This window comes from Pantherophis guttatus, chromosome 3 (assembly GCF_059756535.1).
Source record: "Pantherophis guttatus breed Tessera chromosome 3, ASM5975653v1, whole genome shotgun sequence".
Lineage (NCBI taxonomy): Eukaryota > Metazoa > Chordata > Lepidosauria > Squamata > Colubridae > Pantherophis > Pantherophis guttatus.
This window is the reverse complement of record NC_142065.1, coordinates 53,484,160-53,504,708: the sequence shown is the minus strand read 5'-3', so window position 1 is coordinate 53,504,708 and position 20,549 is coordinate 53,484,160. Positions and strand designations below refer to the sequence as shown.

General features: G+C 36.8%; 1 protein-coding gene across 3 annotated transcripts in view; it reads right to left on the bottom strand.

The window, feature by feature from the left end:
- Positions 1-20,549, bottom strand: part of ELAPOR1 (endosome-lysosome associated apoptosis and autophagy regulator 1) — a 60,910-nt gene that overhangs the window by 26,777 nt on the left and 13,584 nt on the right. For all 3 annotated transcript variants that reach the window (XR_004590905.3, XM_034414749.3, XM_034414748.3), the window contains exons 2-4: positions 5,467-5,587; positions 1,895-2,087; positions 547-694 (exon numbers count right to left, since the gene is read on the bottom strand). Coding sequence is in view for 2 of the 3 variants with exons in the window: in XM_034414749.3 (XP_034270640.2) it covers positions 547-694; positions 1,895-2,087; positions 5,467-5,587 (462 nt within the window). In the remaining variant the exon portion in view is untranslated. The remainder of the gene's footprint in view (positions 1-546; positions 695-1,894; positions 2,088-5,466; positions 5,588-20,549) is intronic.

Below are 20,549 nucleotides of genomic sequence, written 5' to 3'. Positions count from 1 at the left end.
CTAATATTAATTAAAACAACACTTTTAATTAAAAGTATATTGAAACATGCATTTCAATATACTTTAAATTTGCAAAGTCATCAAAAGTGCATTTTGAAGAACATGCCAGCAACAAGTTCTGGACTAGAAATAAATATTGGAAAAATCTTCTTGGTTATAACATTATTATAGTTATGGAAAGAAGTGCCAAAATAACAAAGTTGTTTCTTCAAGGAGCACAAAAAGCTATCACTTTGTTTTGAAAGCTCACCAGAACATTACCAAAATTCATGAGCAAATGCAATTCAAGAAAGAAAGAATATCTGGAAGGTGTTAACAGATTACTGCAATCAGATTACTGGACATGAATTTTAGTGGTGTCTGATTTAAATAAAATAGAAACAGTTTTATTCAACCTGGGAGGAGATACCAGATCACATGGAATGCAAATTCTGGAAAACAGTGATTAGTTTCTGAAAGGTAGCACTTAATTGAAAATTTCTCTTATATAACATAAAATAATCAAAACCTAGATAGAATCTTTTAATTGAATTGCAAGAAACATACAAAGAATTCAAAGACAATGTTACTGTCTGGATAGATGTAGTCAAAGGAGACGGTCCCAGATTGCTTGAGGTTAACAGCGTACATCAGAGTAGCTATGCACTCATCCGTGTTGGAGGCAATATAATCTCCCTTAGGAATCCATGTTGATCTGGAACAGAAGAAAGAGCCCAGCAGTTGTGAGAGTACTACTGCACATCATCAGCAAACAGGTATTCCCAAGACATTACAAGAGAGTTACATTTTTACTGAAGAAGTTACACAGTCAAATGCCAGATCTTGTATTTCCACAGAAAACAAAATAATATTTATGAATGATTAATTGTAATTTGTTTGTATCTGGTTTAATTTGGTCTTGAAAGCAAGGTTATATAACAAAAAAGCTGCATATCTAGAGTAGTTGAGCCATATTGATATTATACTAATTTCATAATGGACAGCATATAATCTATACGCTCATTTCTACTACTGTATATGCATATATGGATAAAGCCACCTGAAGGCCAAAGCATATTGATTCAAGATTGTGTGTGTACAATGTAATACAATAATGAAAAAGGGATATAGATACCTTTCTTTTTGCTTAACTGATTATATTGGAAAACCTTTGTCCACTCTGAAGTATGGCAGATGCAGATGTCTGCATGCTTAGAAGGCACAAAGTTGAAAATAACTGCTTTAAAGCATTTCCTGGACTAGTTTCTCCCCCCCTCCCCGATAATTTTATTAATTACATTAAACAGATATAACAACCTAATTCAGAAATATATCAAAAAGAATGAAAAAGAAACATTTAAAAAGTGTAGAAAAAATCCCTGCCGCCACCACCCCTCCACTGCCACCAAGGAAGTAGCAAGAAAAAGAAATTTCTACTAGACCAGTTTTTCATCTAAACAGCATAAAGGAAATCACTACTGAGAGATAATTTGGTGTAGTGATTACCAGGTTAGAAACCAAGAGACCTTGAGTTTCAGTCCCACTCTAGGCATAAAGCTAGCTATGTGACCTTGGGCCAGTCATCGTCTTTCTTTGAACTGGCAGGTGCTCACCTTGCTTCAGTTTTCAGTTTCTTCCCCTATTACTTTCAAGTAAAGAAGGCATTAATGTTTGAACAAAATCTAGAAATTCAATCTAAAGTAGAAGACTCAAAGCACTGGTGGTAATGTACAAAGGAGATAATGTTATTCTGAGATCCCACGCTTAGAGATAAATTAGCTGCAATGTTTCATAAACACTCCTACTCAAAATGCTGTCAAGCTTTAGAATTTGCAGCCTTAAGGTCACTCGCTGGCATATAGGTTGACTTTCAAAATAGACATATCCCAGTATTAATAACAACAGGTTCACTCACTTGGTGCAGTTTCCCAAGGACTCCAAGAGGTTGTAATCAATTTCAAAATTGGTTGCCATGCTGGCAAATCCATGAGGCAACTCATCCCATTCATCGAACCTGACACCAGTCCCAAGAGAATATGTGCCCTCTGCACATGGCTTGCAAGACTGATCTTTCATATCCAAGAATTCACCTGCTTTGCAAGAAAATGCTGAAATACAGAAAATCACCAAAACAAAATCAGGGCAAAAGATGAATCCAGACCAACACAGGTAGCTTCAGTAAATCTGTTACAGATGACTTTATAGAATGACACTTTCTAATATCTTTGAGTTGTGTTTAACATATGACAAGGCTAATTTTTTGTTAGATAAAATGAAAGACATGTTCGTTAGCTACATTTTATATTTTCATTGCATACAAGTTTTCATTAGATACCTAGTACCAAAACATAACTGAAATAAAGCACACACACACAGAATTAAAGACACTAAGGGCTGTTCCACATGACCAATCAGCCCACCCAAATGTTTCCATACCTGGAAATAAGTTCCTTTAAGTCAATGGAACTTTTTAAAAAGTGGATCTCAAACTGTACTGTAAGACTTTGTTTTATATAAATACAAGCTATTTTTCCCATGTACATGAATAAACTATAATGAATCTCATGTTCACACAGTTCAACCCTTCTTTTTCTCTGTTTCCCCTATTATAGGTTTAAGCATCACACCAAAGCATGTTTTAACCACGATTTTCTAGATAAGCCAAAAAGGCTAGATTCACTGTACAAAACATATGATATTCTTTTAAGAAGAAAAGAGTGTAAACCATGTCAATGAAAGTATGGGTGGGGGATTTTTTTTAATGTCCACCATGAGCTCCAGACATATTGTTCACACACACCCACACTCCACACACACTTTGCAGGAATGGATAGGTGGAAACAAAACAATTCTGTACCATGCATACAGCTCTTGTCTTTTGTAAGAAAGGTTACAAATATTAAATTTCCAATCAGGTTTTTCTTTATTGTTCAACACGAGTAAAGGGTATTTCTGTGATTAGAATATATCCACAATATTTCAGATGTCAAGGCCCTGTGCATACAAATGCAAGTACATAATATAGGTAGTCCTTGACTTACGACCATAATTAAGCCCAAAATTTCTGTTAAATGAGAAATTTAAGTGAGTTTTGCCCCACTTTACTATCTTTCTTACCATAGTTGTTAAATGAATTGCTGCATTGATAAGTTAGTAACCTTGTTGCCTGGCTTCCCCATTGACTTTGCTTGTCAGAAGGTCACAAAAGGGGATCATATGACCTTGGGATGTAGCAACGGTCATAAATATGAACCAGTTGCCAAGTCTCTGAATTTTGTTCATGTGATCATGGGGATGCTGCAGAGGTCGTTAACTGTGAAAAATGATCGTCAGTCACTTTTTTCAGTTCTATTGTAACTTTGATCTGTTGCTAAATAAACTGTTGTAAATTGAGGGCTACCTGTAATTTACTGAAATTATGGGAAAAACAACAGAAAACAGTATGGGGAGGATTCCTTTATCTAAATGGAGATGGAAATTTGGACATCCTAATTCCTTTTATATCATTTCTCTATGAACTTTAAAAAGAAAGCAAGTGAATGATCTAAAAATGGGCAGAAAAGTCTATCTGATATTTTGTGTTATTTAAATATTTATGTCCTATCCTTCTTTATAAAATTCAGAGTTAACAATGCCAGAATACGCTATTGCTCATTAATATGCTAGCTCCAGAAACCCTTTAGCCATGTGATTGATAGAATGATAGACTATAAAAAATAATGATGCATGACAAGATTGAGGGAAGTAGAAGGAGGGGAAGACAGGGAAAGATAAAATAGATGAAAAGGATCAAACAGATGACTGGAATATTCTTGGCAGATCTATGTTACTACTACATAGATAGTTCAAGATGGAAACCAGTTGAAGCAACTTGATGGCACCTTATGAAATAATTATCTTTTAGAAGTGGGATGTATGTTTCTAAAGATACTTGTCAGGTTTTCAGGCTGTCCCGTTGCAGACGCCTGCATTCTCCTTCTTATGTCAACACAAGGATAAATGCATCTTGACGTGCTGATATCACTATTACTTTATTTCTAACCAGTGGTGGGTTGCTCCCGGTTCGCCCTCCTGCCCAGACATCATCAAAAACACTCTGCGCATGTGCAGAGGCACTGCACGCTCTCGAAGCGAGTGCGTGTGCCCGCGCGCTACCAACAGCAAACCGGTAATGTCGGGATTTGAAACCCACTACTGCTTCTAACTATTGATAGTAACACTGGGAATAACAGTATGTATTGAATGTAATAGAAAGAACCAAAAGAGCTATGTACAAATACACTGGCTTAAATTTTTAGGTCCCATTTGCTATCATTGTGCTATCGGTAATTCTGTACCATTGGAATAAAAATGAACAATTTTATGGTTAAATTTATAATCAAAATTATACTTCTAAGTAAAAGTTGTATTTTCTTGTGTGGGTGGATATAGAACAGTGATGGCTAACCTTTTTGCCATTGCATGCCAAAAGTGGGGGTCGCACAGGGGGATCGCACACATGCGTGCCCACACCCATAATTAAATGCCCCCCAGGCCACGCGTCCCAGCACATGCACACGCAACTCCCCCGCACTCCCCCCACTTTTGGCACGTGATGGCAAAAAGGTTACCAGTGGGCCCGGTAGGTCCGTCTTTCACCCTCCCCAGGCTCCAGAGGCTTTCTTGGACCCTCCAGAGGCCAGAAATGGCCCGTTTCCCGACTTCCGGTGGGACTGGAAGGACTGTTTTTCGCTCTCCCCAGGCTCTAGAGGCTTTCTTGGGGCCTGGGGAGGATGAAAACATCCTTCCCCACCTCCCCGGAGGCCCATTTCCCAACCTCCAGTGGGCCCAGAAGGTCCGAAAATCAGCTGGCTGGCACGCACATGCGCACTGGAGCTGAGCTAGGGCAACGCTTGCGTGCCCACAGATATGGCTCCATGTGCCAACTGTGGCACGCATGCCATAGGTTCGCCATCATGGATATAGAATGTCTCTTCTAATATATTTGCCTTTATCAATTTTTAGAAGCACATGCAAAAGAATTTTACAATTCTTTAAACGTATTTGTGGTCCACTTGATTATGGACAAATTAATTAATATCTAACATGGTAATCCTAATTATAGTTTAGTCACAATTTAAGGATTCTTTACTGATGAGCTGCCTTCTATACAACATAACATTTTAAATCTCTGAAATGCTTTTTCTTCAGATATATCCTTGGTCAGGAGAAAAATATGAGAGAGAGATAGTCTAGGTCAGTTGCAAATTTAAATTTCTCCCTTTTGAATCTTCACATATTATTGGAATTGGGAAATAAGACTACATCGAAACAAAGAAATGGTTACACACTGTAATTCTATTGAAATGACAGTGTTGCCCCTGCTCTTAAACAAAGTATCTTGTAGTGTAGAGTAACCTTTGTCTCTGGTTCTGATAATGTTTGAAATATCAAAAGAAAGAAATCAGTGGCGAACAAGAATGATGGGTGGCAGCAATCATGACTTACAGCATTCTGTGCCTTTGATGGGATCTGGCAGGCCAGTGCAGAGTCCTGGGGTGTGGGGCACAGCAACTCTCCATCTGGAGCCCAGGCTGTCACATGCTGTGTATTCATAATGGTATTCAGACTGGAAGAGAAAAAAAAAGAGAGAGAGAGACCAAATAACAAGGTGTGCATTTAGTCCAATGACAGACAATTTTTTTCTTATTTTATGAAATTGTTTCTCTGCAGGATATAAGAGAACTTTATTATTTTAAAATCTATAAACTACAGCAAGGGGCGGGGGGAGAATCCAACTCTCCTAGAGATTTCAGATCATATTTTTGATGTGAAAATAGCATACAAAACAAATCATGGGCCAGTTTTCAAGTTTCAGTTTTGAGGGACTTATCATTTAATGATATAAAACAGTTACTTCTAAATCCGTAATGGTTTCTACAGAGGTAACCATTTAGCCAAAGCAGGGAAAACTGCAGTTTTGTAGCATCTTAAAGGCTAAATCACAATCACTCTCAGAGAATGCATCAGGCATTTTCTTGCAGACTATAGCTACAAAACGTGGATTTTTTTGAGTAGGTGGGAGAGGACCGCTATACATAGTCAAGAGATATAGAAAACTAACTTGTGGTTGCCATCTAGTGGTTTTCTGGATGTTGAAGACCAGATCTCTAGCCCTATTACACACAACTACCTATCCTAATATGTCTACTAATCAACAACAACGGATTGTGCTACTGAACATACTACAAAACTGTGAAATCCAGATTCCAAAGCTATCTTCATATCTCCTCATGTAGCAGTAGAATAGGACATAATACAATCAGCCCAACTTCAGACCTTTGCTCCAGTTCTAATCTTATATATGCCTATTGTCTGCTAGTAATGCTGGATTTTACAGCAAGCAAACTAGCCAATCCCTATGTCAAAAATAATTTTGAAATAAGCCAAATCTGACATCTAAAGAGTAAGCATAGTACTGTAAATATTTGTCAGCATGTGTGGGTAAAAGAATCAACATAAATTCAAAAGTTAATTTCTACCAATCATGCAAGTGTTTCTCTGAATTTGGGCATAACTGTCAAATTAAACAAATATATTAACTGCATATTATCACCCAACTTGCTTTCCGTTTCTCCCATACACGTTCAGGGAAGTTATGTAATTTCTGATTCAAGATGATACAGGAAAACTTTCTAACCTATGAAAACCCAACTTGAAAAAGAGAACACCAAAGATCTAGAACCAAAATGTTTGTTTTAATATGATGTGTGCTTGTAAGTGCCTCTCTTTAATACCATTTTAATTTGAATTGATCCTTTTAAGACCTAAATATTTCACCAAACAAAATTATATTTATTCTAGCACAATGGAGATTAACATAACAATGCAAGTTGTTCATGAAACATTTCCCTGAGAACCCAGATGTGGAGTTTTCCTAAGAAAGAAAAATAACTACATTTCTTTAATATTCTAAATGGATGAACACTCAAAGTATATCTGTGTCTTACAGTACAGTATTCTAATCTAAACAATTTCAACTGAACATAAAAGGCAATGCAAGTGCATAGATGCATTATACACTATAAATGCAAAGTCCTGGTAGCACAGTGGTTAGAATGCCGTATTGCAGGCTAATTCTGCCCACAGTCTGGAGTTCAATTCTGACAGTGCTCAAGGTTGACTCAGCCTTCCAGGTTGGTAAAATGAGGACCCAGATTGTTGGGGGCAATATGCTGATTCCATAAGCCACCCAGAGAGCACTATAAAGCACTATGGGATGGTATATAAGTCTGCTATTGCTATATAAAAATGTCTTCCACTTCCTTGCCAACATACTGTAAATTGTTAACTGGGGGCAGAGAAGGACTAGGAAATGAGTCGATTCCTTTTAAGTACTATATTTCTATGTTTTTACTGGCTAAATAAATCAATCACTGAATTTCTGCAACAGAGATTTTACAGATTGTTCTGCATATGTATTATGATATTTCTTCTGACTATAAAATGTGGGCATGTTACACTAAGCTTGGCTAACCAACCTACAAATAGCCTGAAAGCTTTATTGCATCTATGAATGGAATCAGAGGAAAAGTACAAATGGGTTTGATGGTGAGCACTTTGGGGTTTAATTACTGTAACTGCAGATGGGATGTAAGTTACCTAGCTATTTTTATATTCTATGTTTTAATATAATCCTAACATTGGACTGAAACCTTTCACTATCCAGGAAGTTTTAATAATTACCTTGCTCAAATACAATAATGGTTATAAGGTCAAGTTGTCTAAGTTCTGATTCAACAGAAAGCAAACATATAGCTGTGGCAATGAATGACTTCAGGCATAACAACCATCGCCATCTGAATGCACAATTGCCTCCACATGGGGAGCATGCTAAGACTGCATCTGTCACCTGTGCAGCTGCCCTTAGTTCAGATTGATCCTAGTTCTGTAAAAAAAAAATCTATAGGCAGTAAGGCAGGAATAGCCAATCTATGTGAACTGAACTACAGTGCGTAGCATCCCTTAGTTCTGATCCATCTCCAGCCTCCTTTGAGCTCTTTGAGAGACTTTGAGATGACTGGCCAAAATAAAACTCCCCCCCCCAACCCTAATTAAAGCCATCCCAAGATGCCTCTCTCTTTCCAATAGTCCTCACAGTTCTTAGAAGATAAAAACCAAGCTTTAAATTTCTTGTTAAATAACAGCACTAAAAAATTATATTGTCTGGAGAACACTTGGTTCTAAGCTAGCAGAATGGGGAGCTCTGGCCTCCCAATTTAAAGATTAATTTGTTTGTTTGGAACACACAAAGCAGTTTTAAGTGAACAAGCAACAACAAAAGATAACTCTAAGTAAATATTATTTTCCCCAAGATGTGAATTTCATGAGGATCGATCAAGCCCACACCTTTGGTCTCCCAATACATTTTCTAACCTGGTTTAATCTTATTTCGTGGACCTTGCTGTGTACATCCATATGGAAGAACAGCTGTTACATGGGCAAAGTGTTCTCTGCAGCTAATCACCTTGAAAACCAATACCTTCCCAACAGAGGCCAGGAAGGGATGTTTATGTAGGAGTTAAAGCTAACACTGAAGGCAAATACAGTCAGCTGGAAAATTGATCATAACTGTATAACAAAACACAAAGGGAATATAAGGCAATTGTTAAGTATTCTGTATCACCATCACGCTTATCTTAAAAGGAAGAAAATGGCTTGGACCTTAAAGTGCAGGAACCTAAATATGTTATTTTGGAATCATTTTATCAATAAAAAATTCATACGTACATATACAGTATATTCAAGACTTATTTTATCTTCATAGGACATAGTAGAGCTTTGTAAAAACAACAGTATCAGTGAAAAGGGACCACTTTTGTTTGTTTATTTTTTATGTCCCCTTTATTATTATTTATAAATAACTGAAGGTGGCGAACACACCCAATACTGCTTCTGCCTCCTATTTTTCATATAGCAACATTGTGAGGTCATAGCCTGTATTGTATTGAGCTACAGACCTCACTAAATACTTGGTATAGGTTCTGTTCCTGTTTGTCACTCATACTTGTAAGTTAATATGTGCACAAGGAGGCTACCTGTGCAGAATCAAATGTACAAAGACCTTATCTGTGCAATCTGTAAATACACAACCACTGTACTTTTGGAATCTAAGAAATCTCGACCTGCAAGCTCTTAAGAAAATGAAAAGAGGATAAGAGATCAGAGCATTTAAATATCCCAGTAAGGCAGTAAAAGCAATTGAAGGTTGGGAGAGAGGTCAACATTGTCCCAATAGGCAGAGCACAATGATCTTCTGTATATTTCTGTAAACTCTCTTCCCCATCAGATCATCAGATAAAATGTTATACCAAATTACCAGAAGCAACTTAGTTCTACAACAGAATTGGGAACCATTTAAGAACTAGAAGCAATACTTAACATATTTTTTTTAGGAATGCATGGGTCACAGTAGTAAATTATGCAAAATGGGGTGAACTAAAAAAAAATTCTTGGTTTTTGAGGGGAATTTTAAAGTGTTGGCGTTTAACATTGTAAAGTTTAACACTAAAGTTTAATTTAACACTAACAAATTGGATTTTTTAAACTGTTGTTTGTTTAAGTTAAACCTATTGCTTTAAGTTAGATTTGAGTGTTTTGTCTCAAAATGAAAGGAAAACACACTACAATTTTCAGTAATTATGGGAACTGAGACAGTTATAAAAATGGGATTTGATTAGGTCTTCAGTTGATCTACATGTTGGAGCACAGGGGCAGTTTTTCAGTGTAGGGCCCTAATTAATTTATTTGTTCAATTTATTACCCTCTCAATCACCAAGGCAACTCTAAGCAGTTTACAGTTTAAAAAAAAAAAAACAAGTTTAAAACATGCAGTAAGAAAATATCTCTCACCTCCTTGAGAAACCAATATTACAGAGATGCTATTCAGCAGGTTCTGACCAGTTCTGGAGAACCGGTAGTGGAAATTTTGAGTAGTTCGGAGAACTGGTAAATACCACTTCTGACTGGCCCCGCCCCATCTATTCTCTGCCTCCCGAGTTCCAGCTGATCGGGAGGAAATGGGGATTTTACAATAACCTTCCCCTGGAGTGGGGAGGGAATGGAGATTTTACAGTATCCTTCCCCTACCACGCCAACCAAGCCACGCCCACAGAATGTGTAGTAAAAAAATTTGAATCCTACCACTGCAATATTGTAATACAAAACAAGATACACCATGCATAGTTACAAAATGCTCTGTCTCAGGTTTGAAAAAACTCAGGTCTTAATGGCGTTTTTTTTTTTTTTTTTTGAAGGACAACGGGATTGAAGCTCTGCAGAATTCAGGGGAGAGAATGCTAGACCATAGGTCTGAGAGGGTAGAGAAGGAAGGTCCTAAAATATGACATTTCTTTACTGACCTGGAACCAAAGAGGTTACTCCAGACAGCCAAACAGGCTGTCTGGAGTAACCCAATAATTTTCCTTCTAACAATAACTATTCATAGAGTTAATAATGGTAGCCTTAGTTTCTTAGAAAAATCAAATATGTCATTTTGGATTGAAAGAATACTTTATGCAGATAGTTTTAAAAAATAATAATTAACAAGAAATCGTGCTGACCATCCCAGAATTGATTATGGAAAATTCTGAGTTTTTGCAAGCCCAAAAGTTTCAAAACATTAAGAAAAGATCAATGCAGAAAGTAGAGAACAGAATGTTAGTTGCTGAAAATTGCTGCAGTATAAACTATTCTAAGCATAATCAAAAAAGTAGGACTACTTTACAATTTCTGAAATGTCAGGCTAATTTCCTTAAAGAGTAACGAAAATCTACTTTCTGAGGAGTATAAAAAAAAAGGCAGCCTCCCCTGCAAAACAAACCAAACAAACCAAAAACCCCAAGCTTACTTAGACTTCCAGAAAGATACGGTAGGTGTTCAGTTCTAATAGCAATAGCACTTACATACCACTCTATGCTGCTTTACAGTGTGCCCTAGTTTTATTCATACTGAATTACAAAAATGTATTTTAAATACTGTAGAACTGCCTTTGAAGACAATTGTGCTGTCAAAGTTACCATGGGTTCTGAATAACTAGGTCATCCTTCCTTTATCATTATCATATTACATCAGTCCTTTATCAGATACACTAATTGCCAGGGCATTTCTCAGAATACCGGTTTTGATCATTTGAGTCCCAGTTACTTGAAGCATCAAAAAGATCTCAACAAGCTCATCAAATGTTAAGGGAGACTCCTTGGCCCACCACAAACATCAGAGGGCTGGCAAACACTAAAGCAGAAAGCCTCAGTTCTTTCGGAGAAGTATGAATTTTGAAACTATCATGAATATCTTCACAAAATGGCACTCACATGGGCACAGAATGTCAAAAAGCCTTCATTTTGTAAAGCAACCCCAAGGCAGACATGAACCTCCCAGTGCTTCCAGGAGATGTTAAATACTTTTTGGGCTCCAAGTGGATTCAATTACCTAGCACTATATTGTGGAAAAAAGTGATCCTGTATTATATTTTTGATATGTATTCTTTTTGTACTTGTAAGCAGCCTTCAAAAGTCTATGATCGTGAAAAATATTTCTGTATATAGACAGAAAACTATTGCCTTCCATGAACACTTATTCCATAGTGTCATCTCTTTAAAGTGTCATGGAATTCTATTTTTTTAAATAAAAAGAAATGTCAAATAAGGAGGGAAAATGTAATATGTTCTATTTAGTGCTTTGATTCTGCTTTTGGTTAATATGTCAGTCTTAGTTCTTGTTTTTAAAAGAGAATGACATTACAATTAATTCTTGGTTACCTTTTATGACACTTTTCTTCACATGTCATTTTATCAGCATCACATTTCACTGGCTGTTTTTATACTTTGCTTTCAATGCTTTGTCAACCCTTCCAATACTTTTTAAAATAGCTTTTGGGATATGTTTCAGCTTTCTTCCTCATCTGGCATTTCCTTTTATGAAAAAAACAATATTGTAACCTTAAAGAATCATTATTGTAGTCTATGTTTTCTCAGGAAGCAATAGTTCCCAATTCTTGTTCCCTTGAGAGATCTCTTAGGAAAGATGGAAGGAAAAATGGGGGAACAATTGGAGGACTCAAAGGGTCAAGCTAGGAACAGATCATCCTGGAGAAGATCCATTTATATCAGAGGTGGGTTTCAGCAGGTTCTGATCAGTTCTGGAGAACCGGTAGTGGAAATTTTGAGTAGTTCAGAGAACCAGCAAATACCACCTCTGGTTGGCCCCAGAGTGGGGTGGGAATGGAGATTTTGCAATGTCCTTCCCCCAGGAATGGGAAGGGAATGGGGATTTTGCAGTATCCTTCCCCTGGAGTGGGGAGGGAATAGAGATTTTACAGTAACTTTCCCCTGCCATACCCACCAAGCCATGCCCACCAAGCCATGCCACGCCCACCAAGCCACACCCACAGAACCGGTAGTAAAAATTTTTGAAACCCATCACTGATTTTATATGATTGTATAGAGTCTACACCCTTATGGCACCTAAGCATCAAATCAATATTTGTACACTGTTTTTAAGTTTCCTGTGTGGGGAGGTCAGGCTACAGCTCCAGGGCTAGGGTGGCCAAATCTGGCCAAAGTTTTGCAGTCCCTTGTAATAATGATAACGACCACTGAAAACTGATAGTGCATTTTCCCATTTTCAGATTGGCAAAACACACACACTAATAGTAAGATAAATTTTGAAATAGGCACTTAACAATTACACTCTATCTATTCTCAGTCCTCCCCTCCTAATTTGTGTGGTTCACAGCCATACTTGCCTCTATTTAAAGCTATCCATAGAAGAGAGACACACCAACATTACTTTCTCATACAGCTGGCTACCTCTTCACATCATGAAGTGGCAGAGACTCAATAGCCCAGCCCCTATTTAGAGTTCTACAAAGTACAGATGGTCCTTGATTTACAATAGTTTACTTAGAGACCATTCAAAGTTGCAACAGCACTGAAAAAAGTGACTTACGAACAATTTTCACCCTTATGACTGTTGCAGCATCCCCATGGTCATGTGATCAAAATTCAGACACTTGGCAACGGACTCACATTTATGACAGTTGCAGTGTTCAGAGTCATATATCACCTTTTGCAACCTTCTTATAAGCAAAGTCAATGGAGAAACCAGATTAGTTAACAACTTTGTTATTAACTTAACGACTGCAGTGATTCATTTACCAACTGTTGCAAGAAAGGTCGTAAAATGGGGCAAATTAACTTAACAAGTGTTTGCTTAGCAACAGAAATGTTGGGCTGAATTATGGTCATAAGTCGAGGACTATCTGTACAATCGAGGTGTGGGCAAGTGTATACAGCACTGCCATTCCATGACAGCTGTTAGCACCTCTAAAATTATTGTCTTGTGTAGTTGTATGTAGCAAGTATGTCAGTCTTCAAAAGCAGCTCTTCTTTGGGGGTACTATACTTTTTTAGCACTAAATTTTATTATTTGCCTAACAAGCACAGTAGTGAACAGTTGTGAGTTTATCATTATCAGTGGCAAAACAACAACACTCCAGAAAGAACATTCTTTAAATGTCAGATCTTTTAAAAAAATAATCTTCAAGGCATACGGTAGTCATTTAAAGTTAAACCATCATATTTAAATGAAGAAATACATACACAAATATCTTAGGGACTTGGGAGGTGAAATATATATTTCTTGACCACACTCTGAAAACACCCCTGAATTTAGCTTTCTTACAGATCCAAATTTCTAGAACTGCATTCACATTTTCTTAAACAAATAAGAGACCTTTTTCAGTCATTCCCCAAAACTAGTTGTCAAACTAGTGTGCAGAAATACTTTTGCTTTTAGGCTGATGAAAAATTATATGTAAAACACTAGCTCTTCAAAATAGCAGTTTAAAATAAAACCCTTTGAAGTTTTACTGTTACAGCATTTAAATAGGCCGAAAAGGAAATGGGTGTCAGCAGTTATTTTATACTGTCTATTTGATAGGGATGATTTTTGAAATCCTTGATCTTTCTCAGCATATTTAGATCTCCATACTACAGAAAGATGCAGCTATATGCAATTTCTTTTGGTACATTTTATTTCAGTTGAGCAACTTTCAGTCTTCAAAAGAAAATTCATTTTCAAGTGACAGAACACTCTAGATATCATGCTTTGGAAAAATATACAAGCATTCTCTGTATTTCTCCAGAGAATACAAATATTCCTTCAGATAAACACCTTGAAAGATGGAAAAACTGTTCCCCAGTATTTAGACTTCCCTAAACCTCCATGATTCACTTTCTCCAGCTATGATGCTGCTGTCCAGAAGGCAATTTAGTGTTTGAAATTATGGTCACAAATGCAAAGGTGAGGCCTGAATAAAACATTTATGTCATATAGGAAACTAGGATTCTCAAGCCAAATTCTCTGATAGTTTATGCACAATTTTAATCTGTGATTTTAGTCCTCAAAGTCTGTTGTTTTAAAGCTGTCGTTTTAGTCAGATACTAAGGGAAATAATGTAATACATGAGGAGTAACAAGGTCAATTGTATTTAATGTGTTTATTATTAATTCAATTCAATTAAATCAAATTTACCCTGGCTCCACCAATTTCATGTCTGTTCCTGGCAAGCTAGCCTTTGCCTCAAAAAAGTCATACAGGCCAAGCAATATTCAAATATTCCAAGCAATTCAATTCAATCTTTATTACGATCACAGACCAGCACAATTCCAAGTAATTTTCTTGGCACACATTTTTGAATATACTAGAAAAATCAAATCAATCTTCACTACAGTCATGGGAACAAAGGTACAAAGTTCTTACACCTGTTAAAGAATAAGGAGTTTCTTAGTTCTCTTACAAATGACATTCCAAACTATTCCAGTTGAAGCCCAAAGGGTTATAAGCATTTTTCCAATCAGAAAATCAAGCAATACATCTCAAACTACTCATCTAGCTAGAAGCTGAGTGAAAGATCAACATGACATTCACAATCATGCAGCAGAACTAATCGACGGTACTTGAAGGAGAAGCCAATATTCAGAATAGCCTCCTTATCATTCACTTGGCATGCCAGCAGTGCCAAGATTTTAAAAGGTCTAATTCTCAGTCATACTTAATAATGAGGAATGAAATACCCCATTGCACCCTCATAAAGTGTACTTGTTTAATGGATGTAGAGCTTTTCGTGTTTCACTGTGTACCTAATTATTATTATTGCTGGTAGTTTGGGAAACAGTCTTCCTAACAAGATGCCAATTTTGTTTAATTCTTTTGTTTAATCCTGGAGCAAAATTCAACATTTTCTATCAGATGTAGGGTAGTTTGTATATGATATGTTGAGCCGTAATTTGTTGGTGGTAAAAAAAAAACGGGATTGGCATCACACAATCCAACGTTCTAAATCAGGACAATGGTCCAGTTTTATTCATATCTCTTATGAATAGGGAATATTTAAAATGTACAATTCCATGCAAAAAAAAAATCATTTAAATTTTCCTGCCAGTTTCCTTCAATTTAATGAGAAAGTTTTTGAAATTTATTTCAAGTGAGAAGAGAGTATTGATGAACTGTGATAACTTGTATTTATATAACTGCAGGCTGATCAGGGTTTCTGCATGAAAACTCCTCCATTTCATTCCCTCATCATTCGCCCAGCAGTTGGCAGCTCCCCTGCCTTGCCTCCTTTCAATCCCAAGGGAATTTTCTCATTGGACTTTCAGATAGGGAAGTCTAAACAACTAGAAAAGTTTTAGAATGATGGTGAGTTGTATAACAAAAAATACATACAAACAAACAAAATAAACAAACACTCTTAACAAAAAAACCAAGGTATAATTAAAAAACCATAAAAAGAAAAACAAATTTTCATTCTTATGCTTTTCATTTGTATTTTCAATTATTATAAGACATTTTAACATGTTTAATACCTTAGGATATAAATTTAATAAAATGAATACATTATAAATCATCTCAGACATTTTTACTTCGATTCAAACAATCACGGAAATCTGTGCCTCTTTTAAGAAGCAAGACCTGTGATAATCAAGGGAATCCTGTATATAAATTGGTATTCTTAACACGAGATTCATACAGTATCTGTTGCTGGCACTTGTCAGAACTGATCTTTATCTGGCACTTATATACATACACCAGCAAAATGATCACTAAAGCAAACCATATTACAGAGACAATGAGAGAGACAGGGAACATTGCTGGTTGCTGCTGTCTTGTTTAGATAAACTTATCTCCTGTAGCAATGCCAGCTTTACTTGAGTCACTCCAGTGTTAATTGTTCTCAAGTGCAGAAATTTGGGCATAAGTATGTGCATTGGTCAGAAAATGATTTTTTAAAACTGCTGTTTACTACAATTATTGTTGCATACACAAATACTCACTAACTGAGGTAGTCGCTAAATGTAAGGTAGCTATATTAGAATAGAATAACAGAGTTGGAAGGGACCTTGGAGGTCTTCTAGTCCAACCCCCTACTTAGGCAGGAAACCCTTCACCACTTCAGACAAATGGTTATCCAACATCTTAAAAACTTCCAGTATTGGAGCATTCACAACTTCTGGAGGCAAGTTGTTCCACTGAGTAATTGTTCTAATTGTCAGAAAATTTCTCCTTTGTTCTAAATTGCTTCTCTCCTTGAGAATTGCTTCTTGTCCTACCCTCAGGTGCTTTGGAGAATAGCTTGACTCTCTTCTTTGTGGCAGCCCCTAAGATATTGGAACACTGCTATCATGTCTCCCCTAGTCCTTCTTTTCATTAAACTAGACGTACCCAGTTCCTGCAACCATTCTTCATATGTTTTAGCCTCCAATCCCCTAATCATCTTTGTTGCTCTTCTCTGCACTCTTTCTAGAGTCTCAACATCTTTTTTACATCGTGGCGAGTAATATCACCAATATATTCTTCTAGAGTATTAATGCAAGGCAGAAAAAACAGAGAAGAATACATTTTGTATTTATGAGATGTCTTTTCAAACACAAATATGATTTTTAAAAATCTTTTAGGAACTTATTGCTGGAGACAAATGGTCAAGCAACAAAAACAGACCATCATCTATAGAAAATAGATGGTAGGCATTTTTTTTAAAAGACCCCTGAATTTGATTCAGCGGTTTTAGATCATCTGTAGCTCAGTCATACAGCATACTGTAAATACGGCTTCTTATGTTAATACTTGGCTTCTATCTACCTTAATCAATCAGTTGTCAAGGTAGCACAATTTTCATATCAGCAGTACACTTAACCTATACATCTTGGCAGTAAAATCCCTTAAAATCCATGGGGCTAACTTCTGAGTAGATGCATCTGTAGTATATACTATTCTATATACTGCAAATGATTTACCTACCACAAACATGCACATGGAAGTGAAAATCTAGAATACCCTTCTGAAATAATTCATTCTCCTCTAAACTGGACTAAGCTTTGTTAATGGTACTGCTAACTTAACCAAACTGATAGATAATAATTCACTCATCTCATAGTCCATGATATTTATCTGTGAGGAACAGATTGTAAAAAAACATCAGAGTAGGAACAAGTAGTTCTTATCTGTACCAATCACATACTTCTGTAGGCACCTTGAATCTGCTATCCTGCCAAGGTTTGGAATCAAGTACTGGGGCCAGCCCAGAGTCTTACTTCTGCCTCTGCTATTTTTAGCATATTTCATATCCGATACTAATATCAAAGGAGGTGCAATTGTTCAGCAGCTAAAGAAGCTAAACTTGGCAGCTGGAAAGCTGACAGTCCGGGTTCGAGACTTGGGGGTGTGCAATGGGGTGAGTACTAATTCCTGCCCCAGCTCCTGTCCACCTAGCAGTTCAAAAGCATGCAAATCCAAGTAGATTAATAGATACCACTTCAATGGGAAGGTAAACAGCATTTTGTATGCCTTTGTTGTATAGCCATGCTGGCTACATGACTCCAAAAAAGTCTTCAGACAACAATGACTTGGCCAAGAAACAAAGATGAGCACCACACCCTAGAGTTGGACACAACTGGACAGGGAAACCTTTAATACAAAAATTAATACTAATACAAAAGTGAGTTTGTCATTAATGACAATGCATATGATTTCAGTTTTCCAAATTATTTCAAACTAGTACTTAATAGTCTATCATACCTTAATTATTCAACCTAATAAGGTAGACAACCTCTTTATTAAAAAAAAGACTGGAAACACTTCTCTTATACAGCACAATAGGCACTTTTGAAACCAAATTGGAATGTTTTGTTAAAAGCATTGATACTATCCATTCATTCATTCAGCTTGGCAGTATTCGGGTTCACCACATACCATAGTCCTGGCAACTTTCATTATCGCTGAAAATCAGTTTTCTGCAACAAACGTCAATCTCAACTAGTATGATAGCAAGTTTATAATCTGAACTGGCTCTACTTGCCCAAGTTCTCAGAATTGGTATTCCAACTCCCATAAACAACCTGAGGTACTAAACTCTTGCTCAGTCTATATGCCTTTCATTTTTAATGATTCAAATGCCAAAGGCAGAGTATGAAACCAAGTGCACCCAAAACATTATATTTTATTGATGAACTAAATACCTGCTAAAGGTTCACCTCTCCCTTCTGAACTTTATCACTGGACAATATCCTGATGAAATGACAAGTCCTATTGAGGTAACATTTATCATTTATCAAGAATATCTGGTAAAGTTCTTTATATAAAAGTAACTTCAGACTCCAGTACCCAATTTTTAAATCTCCTAGGGAATATTTATGGATTACGAAGGGTTTTTGTGTCTTTACTAAGCTTAGTGATAGTTTGGAAACAAGTAGGTCTCTTTGTAAATCACAGACTGATGCTTCTGGTTTTTCCAGTTTTGCTTCGAAATTGCATCAAGCTTTTTTTCAACCAGTCAAACATTTAAAGAATTTTTAAAAATGGAACCTTCCCTGTCATTAGCTATATCTCCTTTGTCACTTCTTGTCATATTGCTTTTTCATGGGTATCATTATGGATATGGCATGCTTTGTTCACTAATTTTTTAGAGAGAATTCACATGGTGCTATCATCATTTCATCTTCCACAGGAACTTTCATAAATAAAAGTTATTTTATATTTTCATGAACATGGAAAAGAAGCATGATTTCAACAATAATAATTTTAGCACTATTTGTTTGATTTCTTTTAAAGGAGAGTTTTGAAGGTTTTGAAATTTCAAAAAAATAAATCTAAAACAGGTAGTCCTCAAGGTAAACCCACAACTGGGACAGGGGTGGGTTCTAAAAGTTTTTACTACTGGTTCTGTGGGCGTGGCTTATTTTGTGAGCATGGCTTGATGGTAATGTGACAATTATTTAGGATTTAGCAGAGGTACTGGTCTACCAGGCTTTTAACTGCTTGCAGAGCTGTACCGATCTACCCATTTATTTTTTGCAGGCATTGGTCTACCCATTTATTTTTGCAGGCACTGATCTACTCATGTATTTTTGCAGGCACTGATCTACTCATGTATTTTTGCAGGCACTGATCTACTCATGTATTCCAAGCAGTAAGTGTCGATTTATCAAGCCCGATCACATAGTTTTGTAGCAAAGCACGGGTATCCAGCTAGTAATACTATAACTCTACAGTTTACAAACTCTTGCAACATTATTACCAATATGTCAGTTTGACTACATTCAGTATATCTGGTGAAGTATGCAATGAAAGAACATACTTATATAAGTAACCATTAGACATTTGTCTTGCATTGTAATCCAGAATTAGTAAAGCAAAGCAAGTATCTTTTTCTTATTTACAGAAGCATTGAATTACAGGCTAGCAGGCTAGCTGGGCCAACAGGTAAGGAGGGAGAGATTTGCTGCAATCAATCAGGTATGCAGGGGTGAAATCCAGCAGGTTCCGACAGGTACTGGAGAACCAGGAGCAGAAATTTTGAGTTCGGAGAACCGGCAAATACCACCTCTGGCTGGCCCCAGAGTGGGGTGGGAATGGAGATTTTGCAATATCCTTCCCCCAGGAGTGGGGAGGGAATGGGGATTTTGCAGTATCCTTCCCCTGGAGTGGGGTGGGAATGGAGATTTTGCAGTATCCTTCCCCTGCCACACCCACCAAGCCACGCCCACAGAACCGGTAGTAAAAAAAATTGGATTTCACCACTGCAGGTAGGTGTCTTGCCTGCTGCTGCTTCTTTTCCAGCAGTGCTGTGACAAGATTAGAAACATCAAGGGTATTCCATGTAAGCCAGAATTATTTCTAATCATGGTTTGAATAAATTATAATGGGTTGGTTTCTACATATGTCTAACTCATGATGGCTAGTTTCATATTCTGTACTCTGTTACGAGAAAGGCCTGATTCACACATTTTTAAAATGTGGTTATTTATTATGTTTTATTATATTATGTGAATGTAACTAGTTTATAGACCATGCTTGTTATATTTTAGAACTCCAGAAAGAAACGTGTCACACTGTACTTAACAATGTGACAACATTTGCTTAGCATTTAGCCTGGTTAAGGGCAACGGCCTTAACCAGGGAAAGATTAAAGGCAAACGAGGTCCAGGCGGAAGAAGAACATCATGGCTTCAATCTAAGGGACTCAGCAACAC